Genomic DNA, 14,955 nt, shown 5'->3' on the forward strand with positions numbered 1-14,955 from the left:
GTCCTTCGGTGGGCGTTGTGCTAACCGTTTAGTTGTAGGTAAATCCTAATGATATTTAAATTAAATTAGGCGTTTTCAATTTTAAATAAATACTCCCATATTAAACAGCCGAAATCGATTTTTTTCTAAAAAAAAGTTTCAATTGAGACACGACGTCATATCAGTGGCGTATTTATGTATTGAGTTTTCTGTATTTCTCATTATTATATTACTTTTAAGTATATCTGTTTTCTAACTATTCTAAAAAGGCTAAGGGTTGTATCTATCCCCCATATCCCCCCCCCTTATGAATAAGCCCACTACGTCATACTCCCAATTTTCTTTTAGTTGGGCCAAAGGTGACATTATTTTTTTCTTTGTTGACACAATTCAACCTACCGTCCCGCCTAAAATAATTTCAAACGCTGCCAACTCCACAGTTAATTATTCAAACAGCTTGTTCGACTATTATTGAATATATTATAGCTTATTATTATTGTTGTTGTTTTACATAGCTTATTTTCATTAATGATTATATAACTTGATCGGTTATTATTTTTAGGCGACGATCCAGGATTCAATAAAAAACTTTAAAAATTAAATTGTATAAAAGAAGAAAATTTGTAAACTACATACATTTAATGTTAACGATGAGTGTACAAGAGAAAAAAAAAAAAAAACACTAATAATTCAAATGAATTAACCTAGTGCTAAATTCATCGAGCTGTATAATATAAATATATGTACAATAAACAGCTATGTAGAATTATGAGTTAACGGGATTTAAGAATACTCATATATAAGAGAGGGGCCCCATTGGATGCTGCTACGAGGTACAATATAGAGGAAGACTTAAGTCAAAACGTGTGAGAATATGTAATCATAAGGTCACCGTCAGCATTTTCGAGTAGGAGTCAAACCAAAAGCGCTCAATTATGTTCAAGTTCACGTGTATCCGATGCAAAGGTCTTAGGCGGCAAAATAATAATCGGTATTGTGACCTTTTAACGCACTTGTCAAAGAGAAGAGGTCTATAATTAATGGCACCTGTGAAATTAATTTGACGATACATTGCATAACTACATATATACCTATATGTATGCATACATATATATTAGCCAATAGCCGCCTCGGATATTGTTGTAGTACAGCTTGCGTAATAGTTGATAAAATTATTCCTTTATGAGATTCTCTTGTGAAAACAATACAACCGCGAACGCTGTACGACAAAATTATACTCCATACTAATTATTGTTAACGTTGCCCCCGTAGTACTTAGACTTAAGTATATAAATATTTACAATTACACAATTTGAGCTACTCTATTATACCGTGAAACAAGCATGCCAAAATGGGATTTCCAGAAACTACCGTTCGAACACACTTGGTGCACAATTATAATTAATTAGGTATGTAAACGTTATTTTTAATTTTTATATTTAAACTCTTGATTTCGGTAATTATTGTTGTCCCTCTGTGAATGCCTTATTGGATTTCAGTAATTAATAATATTCTCAAAATAATTACAACTGTTTGCTTACAATTGCGGTTATTGTTCATATAAATAAAAATCACTTTGAGAAGACGCCACATCATTTAAAAAGGAAGCGACGGTCCGAGATCAAAATAATTCTATATTATAGTTTTGGCAATGTCAATGGATAATAAAAAAATATTAAAAAGTTAAATTCCATTAGGGTAAAGCTAGAAGATTTATTTTTATAGGTACTTTGAAAAGATTTTAAATGAAGAACCTATCCATTGCAAGCTCGTTGAGAAGGAAAGTTTTAAATTAAGAATAGTTTGCTGAAAATGTTGACTGGTCGATAGCCAGTTTTGAACAAATCGCTTAAACTTATGTAGCTTAAAAAGTAACAACTATCCAAAATTGGTTATCGATCAGTCAAAATGTTCAGAAAATTATAATTAATTAAAAAAGTTAACCAAATGTGTACTAGTTAATTAGTGCTGTGGAAAAAAGTAAAAAGACGAACATTTGAATATTGTAAAACAACGTATTAACCCTTCACTGCATGAATTTTTTTTTTAACCATATGCTATAAATGTACTTTATACTACTTAAAAAAATTAAAAAATTTTTTTTGAGTTTTGGTTTCATGGAAAACGCTAATTAAAGAATTGAACCAAATATGGAATATTGTGCAGTGAAGGGTTAAGCTAAAACGTGTCCAATAAGAAAAACTATAAAATTGCCACTATCCACTTGCCACTTTCGCCAATGGGAAATTAGTGCTCCTATCCTCGATGAAGACGTTTGTGGTGGTTCAGCCTTTCCTTTGAAAAAAAAAACCAAAATACTCAAATCTGGAGAAGAACATTTCCTAAGGTTTTGTACATTGCTTAACCTTTGAGGGGGGGGGAGGAGGGGCAACGGACTTGAGTCATTATGACAAACGCACGTCGTGGCAGCACGTCGATAATAATAATATAGGGTTCTCGTTAAAAAGAACTGGATTCGGTCGCAAGACTCTTTTCTCATTTCCATACAGCCGGTGTGTCTGTGTGTGTGTGTGTGTGTGTACGTGTAACGTTCATTCGATAGGATTTCCGACGCCTAATGAAGAAGACGGATACAATAGGATTCCACGTGACGACAAAGGGGACCGGAGGAAAGAATGAAAAAAAAAATAAGACTATAAAAATAATCAAAAGGGGAAAAATGCAAATCTATATGGCCGATATTTTATTCATACGCGTTTACAGCCACATATAGTCACGGCATAGACGTCCGGTGTGTCTCGCTAATGGGCTCTGAAAACTGCGGACACTCGTTTTGGATTTATGAGTTTTTTTTTTTTCATATATATTTTTTATCATTATTATTTTGTATTCAATTTTTTTTTTCTTTCGGGCCGCGGTTTCTTCGCTTCGTCTGCGAGCGCTGAGCCATTGTTACCCAAACGGTCTTCTTATTATATTTATTTACTCTTTTCGTTTTCGCAAGCAACAAGATCATTGCCGAATCGGTCGACCTCCCGGAGACCAAATTAAAAAAAAAAAAAACAAAAACAATCGAAGCGATCACGGATTTGGTCGAAAAGAACCTGTCCGATAAAACTGCTGTCCCCTCGGTGATGATGGTAATGGGTACCCAATAATAATAATAAAAAGCGACGGACGGACGGACAGCCAGACGATAAAGTACGAGTAATAACCGCGTTACCGGTTTTTTAATGTGTATTACAAAAAAAAAAAGTCCAGATTCTGACTAACGACACCGTCGTCGTTTATATCGCCGTACTCCAAAATCGGATAGTGTAGGGTATTTTTTTTTCCTAGGTTCAAACGTTTTAAGTTCAGTACTGGAAACTCAAAACGTATACTGTGAACAAACAAATTGCAACCGGGGCCAGATTCAGTAAAAGGACCAAAGAGAATAATATGACAACCCTTTGGTTGTCAAATGTTTCACATTTTGCTATAGCCTGCAACTTGAATTTGCAGTTACTTCCAATGAGTAGTTACTAATTTATACAGACAAGTATACACAGTATAATACAACAGATGAGATCTTTTTTACTCTGAAAAGTTAATTTGTTATATTATAGTTGTAAATATGATCTATATGAAATTAATTTAAAAAACAGCGTTTGAAAGAGGAATTTCAGACTTAAACAATACTATGTACAATTTAATTGTTTGTATAAAAAATTTGTTTTATGAACTTTCTTTTGAACCTCACTAGAAGGTTTTTTTAATAACATAACATATTCGAGTGGGGTTTTTACTTTTTTGAATTGAATAAATTTAAAACATATTACAAAAAAGAACTTTGCCGAGTTTTGCTAATTAATCTGTTAATTTTATAAAGAATATCCCTGTAAAATATTGGACAACAATGATATTGAATCAAGAAACGTTAGCGTTTAACTGACATTTTACTTGTTTTCAATTAATTTGTGCATTAATCGAGCATTTTTGTCCGGTCGGCAATTTGTGACTCGTTCGACCAAATCAATTAAATTTTCTTAACCACTTTCAATAAATGATATCAAATCGTATGTAAAGAAAATGTGCCGACTGATCACGTCCTATCCGGTCTAGTATGTCTTATCAAGTCACAGACCACGGTTGCAGATGAAGAACACTGATGATCAATAAAGATGATGTCACGGCTGATAGCTGCTATTGACGGTTTCGACATACGGTCAGCGGATGATGCAATTGTCTTGTCGCCATAGTTAGATGGAACAATGACAGTCGAGCGTCTTCACCAATTATGGTCTCTCGGATAACAGTGTCACTGGTCGTCCTACGCATATTGTCTGTTGACGGAAAGTGGAAACCCATTTCAGTGCCGTTAACAATTTTCTGATGTCGTTTTGGCGGCCTCTTATTAAATTCTTCACGAGACTTTGGCGCTCTGCTGATAAGCCTTTGTTTGTACGTCACGATCACCTGGACTTGGCGATCGACGACTTTCTTCTTCGGGTCTTAATAAGTTCTCAATAAAACATATACCATATATATATATATATATATGTATCTAGCTATGATAGTTAAATTTATTCATCTTTGCTTGTTTGTCAATGTTTTAAAAACAATATACAAATCTCTTTTGTTTATTAAATAGGTATTACCTACACAAAACTCCTTAAAAACAGACCACGTGCAAATGTTTTAAAATTTTAAAAATCGCCAAAAATATTAAGTTTAGAGTGTTTTTAACATCTACCCAGTCTGTCCGTTGGCCAAATTTTATCGACATCAAAGTAATAATATATTGCGTGCACCTCGAATACACCCGTTTTTTAGCTGGCTTGATTTTTTTTTTCCAACTAACCGGTGTACACCACCACGTTGCCTGTGACCCGGACTCGTCAGTCGGATAACATTGGAGTGTGTTTGCCATATCCTATTACCGCACAACCGCGGTTCGATATTATCAACACTGTTGGCTTCAATTACACAGTGCGTGCTTTGCGGTCGGAATGGTCATCGCTGTAGGCCAGGCCAGGACCAACGAACGTACCTGTACATTCGATACGATATTGATAATTATTATTATTGTATCTACTTCAGCAACATCCACCAATGTACATATACCCTTGCGCACGCATAACGTCTGTATAAAATAACATCCGGCAACGACACGTTTCTACTTCTATTTATAATACTCATATTAATATCGTATTATGTACTGTACACCGGTCTGTCTTCATTCTCGGTCCACCGACACTCACTGAAAATATGACTGTCGATGTTACATTATAATCATGTGTGTACAAGATTGACTACGGATATTGATATAATAGCATAGCCCGTTTAGACCACAAAATTGTGTAAATAATATATACCGGTAATATTCTTCAGTTTTTATAACGCGACGGTGTTAAGTTTCAACATATTTATATATATCATTATATATATATATACATACAGTGCAGACCAAAAGTTTAATTACACTCACGAGTAAACGACATTTATATTGGTTTATTAATATATTTTACGAAAACAGCTTACTTTATTTACATAATTTTTGGTGTGTACAACATTTTTTATTATTTTTAACGTATTTTATAGAAATCAAATAAAAAAAGAAACCAAGAACATGTTTCGGTAAGCTATACTATGTTCATTGTGCGTCATTGGGTAAGTCATAATATTATTGTTATTTATATATTATGATATTGCGTTGTCGAGGAACTACAATTTAAAACAAAAAACAAAACCATACACCGTTTATGTGTGTATTACTAAGCTGATATAGTTTTCTATGCTGATTGTATTTTTTTTCTATAGTAAGTTTTGATTGCTTGTAAATAAAAATAATAATATGGTTTCGAAAATTATTAGTTTCATTGTGTTATGTGCTCTGGTACTTTCTGCCGAGGCTGTAGGTCGTTGGTGGAGCATGATATTACCTATGAAGAAACCCCAACAGGTAACAATATTTGTTTTTTTTTGTATCAACATTTTATATTTAAAACTATTATATTGGATGTACAGCTAAGTGTATAAACACAAATTTAGTAATCATCGCTGTGTGGTAGTCAACGACTATAATAAATAAATACATTTGTTTATAGTTTGCTTGCTGTTTTGTTTAACGCTGCATCACTTATAAATGAATAAAGCCTTTTACAACGATAATTACTATTGTATAAGAAATAATCAGGTGTATAATTGAATCTCTTTTTGTTAAAAGGGCAGATGTTAAATTTTTTTTGCAACTTTCAACTAGTATAAACATAAATTAAATAATTTTACAGTATCGAAATTTGGTATAAATGTCGAGTACCATGCACATTAAAAAAAATTAAATACAAAGAGACCACATTTTGAAAGTTATGCATTTTTTTATCATTTCCCAAAAGTTCACCTGTTGAAACATGTGCCCCTTTTAACAAAAAGCGATTCAATTTGGTCTGTAACAGACCATACAAATATTTTAAAATCCAAGCCTAAAACCTATTTTAGAGTGTAACTAAATTGTCAACAACACGTTAAAATAGCATTGCACCATTTGTTTTGCAACTTTAAACGCGATTAACTAAATAAACAAAACTAGAAGTGTTAACTAAAATCTAATTTATTTACCATATTTGGCGAGAAAAATCGTGTACTATGATTGCAATATTTTAGTTGGTTTTTTAAAATCACTCTGTAGTGTTAAATAACTTGGATGATATTATTGGAGTCAAATACATTATGTTTATCTTTAACGGTATGATTTGTTTTTACCAAAAAATCAAATTTGGTAGAACTGTTAATCAAATAGCCAATGAAAAAAATCGATTTGGAAGTGTTGCCACAAATTGTTGAGTGAAAATATTATCTATGGAAGAGATCGTCAAGTTTTAGTTGAAGTCACATTGGGAGCGTTTGGATTGGATTAGAAGTGGGCGGTTTTTAAGGAGATTTATATTGGCAATATTTAAGAAAAAAGTGGGTTTCATAAATTTCGGCCATGCTAATTCATTTTCCGGTTGACTTGTATCAATATCACAATATTCATTTTATATTTGTATGATAAGAGATAATATTCGTTGATCTCATTTTAAATGGCGGCGGGTGGATGACTTGACGTTTTATCACTAGTTAGCAATCTAGTTTATTATCTATATCTGTGGTTATCACCACTGAAACTGGCCACTTTAAATTTTAGAGATAGTATCTTAATATTTATCATGGAAAAGTAACGTAGAATTTTTATTTTCCATGAAATTTTAAACAACATGGCTGCATTAACCGTAATAATCGAAGTGGTAACCTACGACCGAATGCTCCGTGAATTGAGGTCAGTGAATCAGGAAGGGTAGCTAATGTAAAATATTGTTGTTTTGATATTCAATTAATAATCGTAGGAGTTCTATGTCTGTACCGCGGTGCATAATAATGTTAACATGGATATGTTATTGGGCTGGAGATAAGATAAAAGTGATAAGAGATGTGTGATAAGAGATAACATATCCGTGATTGGAAAAAATAATTATTTTTTTTTGTTCACAGGAATTGTACCGCGAACAAAACGACGAATGTCACGACGTGGTGTTCGTGGAGTTGCTGAATCGTTTCAAAACGTTCGACGTGAACGCGTTGAAAATAGGTAAACTGGACGAGTGGCTGTTGGCCAGCGTGTTTAAAGCCGGCAGCGAAAACGCTGTGCTAAAAAAAAAAGCGCTGGTCAAGTACAAACTGAAGATGCAATCCCTGCAGTGCACCAACGCCGTCATCGTGAAAATCATGTTGGCGCACACACCGCAAGGTCCGAGATCCTTATGCCGTACGTTCTACAAGTATGTGTGCCGGATGTTGTCGGTGTTTTGCGTCGGTAAAACGGCCGCGGCCAAATGGCTGTGGACCGTTCACGCGGGGTTGACGGCGGCAGCAGCCGGTCAGAGCGACGACACTGCTGTTATCAACGACACAAAGCCGCTGGACATAGAGTTGGCCAACTACATCAGGGTGTGTGTAGATAACGATTATCTGCCGGCCGCGGTCGACAGCGATGCGCTGATAACGGAAGCCACGCACAGTCTGGACGCGTTCGTCGACAAGATACTCAAAGTACTGTACGGCGACCGGGACTTGGGGTACGCTTACAACTTGGCCGGTAGTTTCAAGTTGGCACACCTGTACTGGACCACGTTCGACAGCGACAGACTGTTGGGTCCGATTCCCGCGGTGTCCATCGACTGGACCGAAACCAAGGTAACGGTCGATACCGGACTCCGGGCCGGGCTGGGACACCTGGAGTTCACCGTGAAAGCGATCAGAGCCAAACTGGTGTGTTACACTTGGGTGCATTTGACCGTGTACAAGCTGATTAGACGGCAAATGAATCGGTCGTCGTCGTCACCGCCGGACGACTTGATCCGGCAGGAAAGTCTGAGTAGGTATTTGCTCATTTATCATTTCGCGTTGATCGTCAACGAACAGCTGTTGGACATCGAAAACGATAAGTTTTTCAAAAAAATTCTCCACTATCACTCGGCCGACCGTCTAAACGACCGAATGTTGGGCGTGCTCATCAAACAAACCACGGAGATCTTAAATATAAGTCTAATGGAACTCGGTGCCAAAGCCGACATACGACCAGAGCTACTCGGCGGCAACAGCCAACAAGAGATTGCCACAAAATCGATGGAAACAAACATCGATTCGTTGAAAACGTTCATCCGGAGTATACGGGCTTCGCTTTTGCCCATAACTTCATTGTACTTTTTCAAGTTTTTCCGCCAAGGTAGTCTGAAGTGCTATCAGACTTTTTACTTCCGGGATCGATTCGTGGGCAAAATTTTGAATTCGTCTTATTAACGAACGACACGACAGCTAAGAGACAATGCTAGTATAATATTCACTCAACGTGGTCGCCTGTTTGATTTTGGTCATTTTATACATTTAATTCAATTTTGAATCAACTTTAGAATTACTGACTTCGTGTATGTGTTCTGATTCTGTGTACGTTAGTAAATTGTATTGTCTCATTTTTGTATAACTTCTATATACTTATAAACTAGACACTAAGTACCTGGACGGCCGATGTTTTTTAAATTATTTATTCGTTCTCTGAAAATACCATGTTCATCATGGTTAATCAATATTGTTATGTCAATATTTTCATAGCTTATTGTCGCGGTAATGGTCAAACAATGTTCATCGAGTGGTTTTTTTTTTGTTGATGTGCAAGTTCAATAAATTTTTACTCGGCTAAGATGTAATTTAATACTATATGGTATAATTTGTTTGTCGTATTATACATTTTCACTTCCACTTCAGCTTCAGCGTTATACGATTATTATAATTTATGTAAGTATAGTAAATTGGAACAACGTTATTTCGCTATATCAGAATCCGTGTGTGCACCAGACTCATTATTAGCTGTGTTATAATTTATAACTATCTACATGGTAATTATTTCGTTATTTATGCGCTGTAAGTACAGCTATTGGAACTGAAGTCTAAAAATAATAACCAAAAAGACCAAATTACCGAAGTAGTTACGATGGCAGCCACCGGTTAAGTTGGGTCGGTTAGGTTTAACACGATTTCGAATAATAATAAGAAAAAGAAGGAGAAGAAGAGGAAAACAATTTTATGTTTGCAGAAAATAAAAAGCTTTCTACTGTTTATTGGCGTTAACCGTACCGGATGGGATTATAATCATAATATTACAACCGTAGCATTTCAAGTATGGTGTGCTACGACACATTAACGTTAGGTAATAACACTTTTAAATAGGGCCACTAAGAACTGGAATATTTTTAAAAAAAACTTTATAGGTATGTCAATGTAGTGAAACACATCCGTTGTCGCATCGTTAAGTTTATAATATATTTTAGAAATAAATAATTTAATCGAATAGTACCTTTAATAATATAATAAAGCAACAGAGAGATTTTTAATATATTTATTGTAAATCATTTTAAAAACGCTTGCCAAGTCGGGGTCGGCATGTTAGGCAGTAGACAAGACAACTGAACAGATAATGAGTATAGCGGAGATGAGAATGTTTAGATGGATGAGTGGAGAGAGACTAGAGAGGATAGAATAAGAAAAGAAATTAATACACAAGGGGAAGTCTAGGAGTTGCACCAATTGTGAGGAAAATGTGAGAGAATAGGTTGAGATGGTTCGGTCATGTTGTGAAAAGATATGAGACAGAGGCAGTTAGAGGTGTTATGTAGATGAATGTAGAGGGAAAAAGAGGAAGAGGAAGACCGAAGAAAAGATGGATAGATGAAATAGAGAGTAATATTAAGATAGCTGGATTGAACGAGATGTACAAGATCAAGCTCTATGGAGGTGTAGGACTAAGGTGGCCAACCCCATGTTGTTGGAATTATAAGGCAAATATAAAGAATAAGATTTACTAGATTTTTTTAAAAATCAAGAAATTAAAATATACTAGAACAATATTGACTCATTTTTTGTTTATTTATTTTATGTATAATGTGATATTAACTTTTTATTAGAAAACCAAAAGATTACAGGAAAACTATGTTCATGTTATTTTCAGTTATATAACATAACGCAATTTGAAATAAGTAGTATTTTTTTTTTTTTTATCAAATAATTACTAAATTTTATCAAATTAACGGACTAGTAATTTATTAATTTCATCGTCATATTTCTACACTTTAAAACTATAAGCTACACTTCCTCGCTGGAACCATTTCGAAAATAATTAACAACTTACTTTTAAATATGAACTAACAGATGATAGTATCAAAATTTAAGGTCGATATACACTTTATTTGTAAATTATAAATAATATATTTTTTTTAAATGTCAATTGATGATCAGTTTTCTCATTCTGAATAATTCTTTGTGACCAGACAATTTGTTTTATAAAATACTGAACAATTAAAAAAAAATAATAGCCATTTTCTAAATTTGTTCAGGTTTCAGGTAATTTAGATATTTTATTTAAGGGAACTTAAATAATATGTCTAAATTACCGAAGTACTGGAATAATAAACTATTTATAGATAAAAAATGTAATAACGATAACATTTATATATGTGCTGAGATCTGTTGTATACTTGTCCGGCGTTTATTTTGGAGTACGTTTTTTTAACGCTAGATGGCGTTGTAAGTATACAATTTATGACATACCGTACTTACAAAGTACCAGCGTTTTGTATGCTAAACGCAGGGAAAATGACTTAAACTGTATTATTATTATAAATTAAAATCTATTAGACTTAAAAATCGTTACAACAAAAAGAAAAATGTACGGAGAAAAACAAAAGTCATTTGACTCTCCTTAAGGTAATGATATTTTTTTTAGAGTTTAGTCGTTTCAAAATTTAAATTATTATACCCGAGTTTATAGTTTTATTGTTCTGTATTTGGTTTGCTGTTAGAAGCTTATTTTTGAAAAAATTTACCTTTACCAATAACGTTTATAAAATAAATAAAAAATGTTTAATTTAATGAAATATTATATACCTTTTTTTTACAAACCAGACAAAATATGATTTCTTTGAACCTTTAAGCGTTTAAAATGGCTACTCCGACGGTGATAACAAATAAATAAATCCGTTACAAAATAAAGAATATACAGCATTATTACATGCGTTTGTATTTTCAATTAAGTAATCATATAACTTCATACAAATGAACAAAAAAAAAAAATTAACACAAAAAAAACTCTTCTTTCACAAATAATTTATAGGTGAACATCAAAAACATAAGATTACAACGTATTTCGTCTAATAATAATAATAATATAATATAACATACGAGTCTTCCGAAAGGGGATTGAAAAAAAAAAAGAATCTGTTAAAACTTGGGCTATCTACTTTAAACCTAAGTTCTACATAACATTACCTAATGCAAGTAAAAATCTTTTGTTGAAAATCGTTTTAGCATCAAAACTCTAGTTTAAAGAAACATTCATACTTTTTTTTTTTTTTTTTGACTAATTTACTAGTTTAATTTTGATGCTTTCAAATGATTGTTAAAAAAAAAAAAAAAAATTATAATTCTAATAATAATAAATAGGCTATCCGTATCACAATAATGCCTGTTAACAATAGTGATGATTGATATAAACATTTTCCAACGATATTATTTATAGTTTATACAATATTATATAAATGCCAACGAGAAACAAAAGACAAAAAAAAAAAAAAAACAGAAATCTCACAATCATGAACACGATTTTTTCACTAAGCACAAAAACTAAACGTCTATTATAATGATTGGATCATTTAAAAAAAAACAAAATAATTAGTCTTTGTAAATATAACGTATAGAGTTACATACTGAAAACAGCATTAATTGAAAAAAAATTCTATAATATATAATAATAACTATTAACACATGCGCAAAATAAACAATAAATTAAAATTAATACTGAACAAAAATTAACGTTGTCGCGGTTAAACAAAACAAAAAAAAAAAAAACATTGTGAATTCTACTACCATAATATATTAATATATAAAACATAGGCACTACATTTGACTATATATAAATATAAATTTAAAACAAAATAGGTGCTGTTAAACTACAGGAACCATTCAAGGTGTTAAACGAATATAATAGTATTAAGTATAGGCATCAAAATATTTGACGAAATAAGATAAAATATTTTTTTTCTTTTTTTTTAAGATGATTAATATTCATATAATACCCTGATTGCCGAACATGCAAGGGTATAGTGTTTTTTTTTAATAAAACAAAAAATAAACAAAACAAGACAAAACATTCTACTATTAATATTAATAAAAAAAAAACAGTCTAAAATAATTTTTCGTGTAATCAATCGTTATTTTTTTTCATATAATGTCACATTCTTAAACAATAATATAGTTTGTATTAATATTATTAGTATATAATATTCAGTTGTTAAAAGCATGATAAAACACCGACAACCGACTGAAGAAAATTGGTCCTTTTTAAAAACAAAAACAAAAAAAATATATATATATATAATATATAATATAGAAAAAAAACCAAAAGTCAAACATTTTCAAAAACTAAATTTTTGTTTTCACACAATATCTTAAAGAATTTTTTTTTAAATTATTAATTATTGACTACGTTTTCATAAATTTATCATATTTATACATATATATATATATATATATTTTTTTTTTTTTGGTCTTTACACAATATTCATTTTATATTATACATACCTATTTCTTTCTGTCTCACAATATCGTCTTGTGTCATGTGGATTTTACAACAAAATATTAAAAAAAAAAAAAAATAGTTTAAACAGAAATAAAATACGAGCAACGAAGAAACAGTACACACACATAACATTTATATAGATCGTTGTTTAATATATATTTATCTATAAAATACATGTACCAAGTGTATAATCACGTATTCGCGCGCACAGTTACAGCATGAGGATTTTACTTGTAATTTTGTTTGTGACAGTTTTTTGTGTTTATCTGTTAGCGTTAATTGTGTACGGCGTGTATTCGTGAACGATTGTGTGGGGTGTGTGCGCAGATGGAAACGATTCAGTACGGTCTGGACGCTTCCTTGGGCCTCTTGAGCTGCACTTTCAGCCTCTTGTTGCCCACCTGGTAAGAGTTCATCGTTTGTATGGCCGCTTGGGCGCTGTACGCGTTATCGTAGGACACGAACCCTTTGAACGAAAAAAAAAAAACAACAAAAATTAATTTTATAAAAACAACGCACGAGAATTCCAAATAATATAATAATATTTATCATCACAATCGTTCAATACCCGTATAAAAAGCTGGAATAGGGGGGGGGGGGGCAAAACCCGGATTTTACACACACCCAAAAAAAGGATTGGGAATTTTAACCTATCATTTTTCATCATAGAATTTTTTTTTTTTTTTTTTAGGTTTTAAATCAAGGATGCCCATATGTGTGAAATTCGGTATGGAATACCAATAATAATAAATATATTTAAAAAAAATTAATGTAAGCCCAGGTATACAAGTACAACAGTTTTCAATTTAAGAAGAAAACTTTTAATCTTGAGATCATTTGAAATAATCTGAAAACATTTGACACTACAAACAAATGTATTAGGTACATAGTTTATCAGCTTTTTTGTTTTGTAGTGAATATTATAGAGTCGGACATACACACATAAAAGGGGTTTTTTTTTTTGGTAAGAATTTAACAGCCTAACCATTTTAAACAGCGAGGAATTTAATTTATTTCCCACTATAATGCTCATAATAGTTGTTTAAAAGTAGATTAAAATTAGAAGATAATAATTCAAAGAAGGAAGAAGTACAAGTGCGACTTGTGGATAAAACAATAATGGCAGACAAAGAGAAAAATGATCCAGACCCGAGTTTTAGTACGAAATAAGGGGAAAAGAGCAAGGCAATTTTGTACACAAGTCCTCGTAGCAAACATTTGACTTGAGTATAAGTTTATCGACAAACTCAATCACTACTATCGTTAAACTGCAATAAAAATGAATAGGCAAACGTCATTTATTTGAATTATTATTTCAACGTGATTTTATTGTGGTTTTTTTTTACAATTTTTTATTCAGACAAAAGTGCAATTGGGCGATTTATTAACTTAAAATTAATCAGTTTGCCTGTATTTTTTTTAAAACATAATTAATATAAAAAAATTAAATAAAAACGAATTCTTCCATTTGCTCCACTTTTAGGTAAAACAATGTCGCAGTCAAGTAAAAAAACTTAAATAGTTTTATACAAAAAAAATTATTGAAATTTATTTCAACTGGAATTCGGTGTCGTTAAAAAGATAATTATTATTTTTGTAACTAATTCTAGAAATACTAAAAGCATTTTAACTGCCTCGAGTTAAAAATGTTCAGTGTGTCTCATAATCAGTCATGCTCGGAAGTTGCATGCACTGTGTTACATTTAGAGAAGCGTAACCTGTTTTACACACATACATATATTTATATTATAAGCCCTAAGTAGAATTACAGAGTTCGTTAATTAAAATACTTTTTTTTTAAACGTTACACTTTATTTAACTAATTTTTATTCCGTGTTTTCGCTTGTCCGAACAATATTGCTTAATTT

The 14,955-nt window shown here is 32.1% G+C and overlaps 1 protein-coding gene across 13 annotated transcripts in view; it reads right to left on the minus strand.

Annotated features, from left to right (window-relative positions):
• Positions 1-13,213: 13,213 nt before the first annotated feature.
• LOC126847014 (CUGBP Elav-like family member 1) overlaps positions 13,214-14,955 on the minus strand; it is a 118,946-nt gene continuing 117,204 nt past the window's right edge. For all 13 annotated transcript variants that reach the window (XM_050586952.1, XM_050586960.1, XM_050586949.1 and 10 more), the window contains one exon: positions 13,214-13,553. In XM_050586952.1, coding sequence (XP_050442909.1) covers positions 13,426-13,553 — 128 coding nt within the window. In that variant the 3' untranslated portion in view covers positions 13,214-13,425. The remainder of the gene's footprint in view (positions 13,554-14,955) is intronic.

This window comes from Adelges cooleyi, unplaced genomic scaffold (assembly GCF_023614345.1).
Source record: "Adelges cooleyi isolate 19-005CV unplaced genomic scaffold, UGA_ACOO_1.1 ACOO_flye_CR_arks_rails_tigmint_CR_PRNA_9, whole genome shotgun sequence".
In the NCBI taxonomy this organism is placed as follows: domain Eukaryota; kingdom Metazoa; phylum Arthropoda; class Insecta; order Hemiptera; family Adelgidae; genus Adelges; species Adelges cooleyi.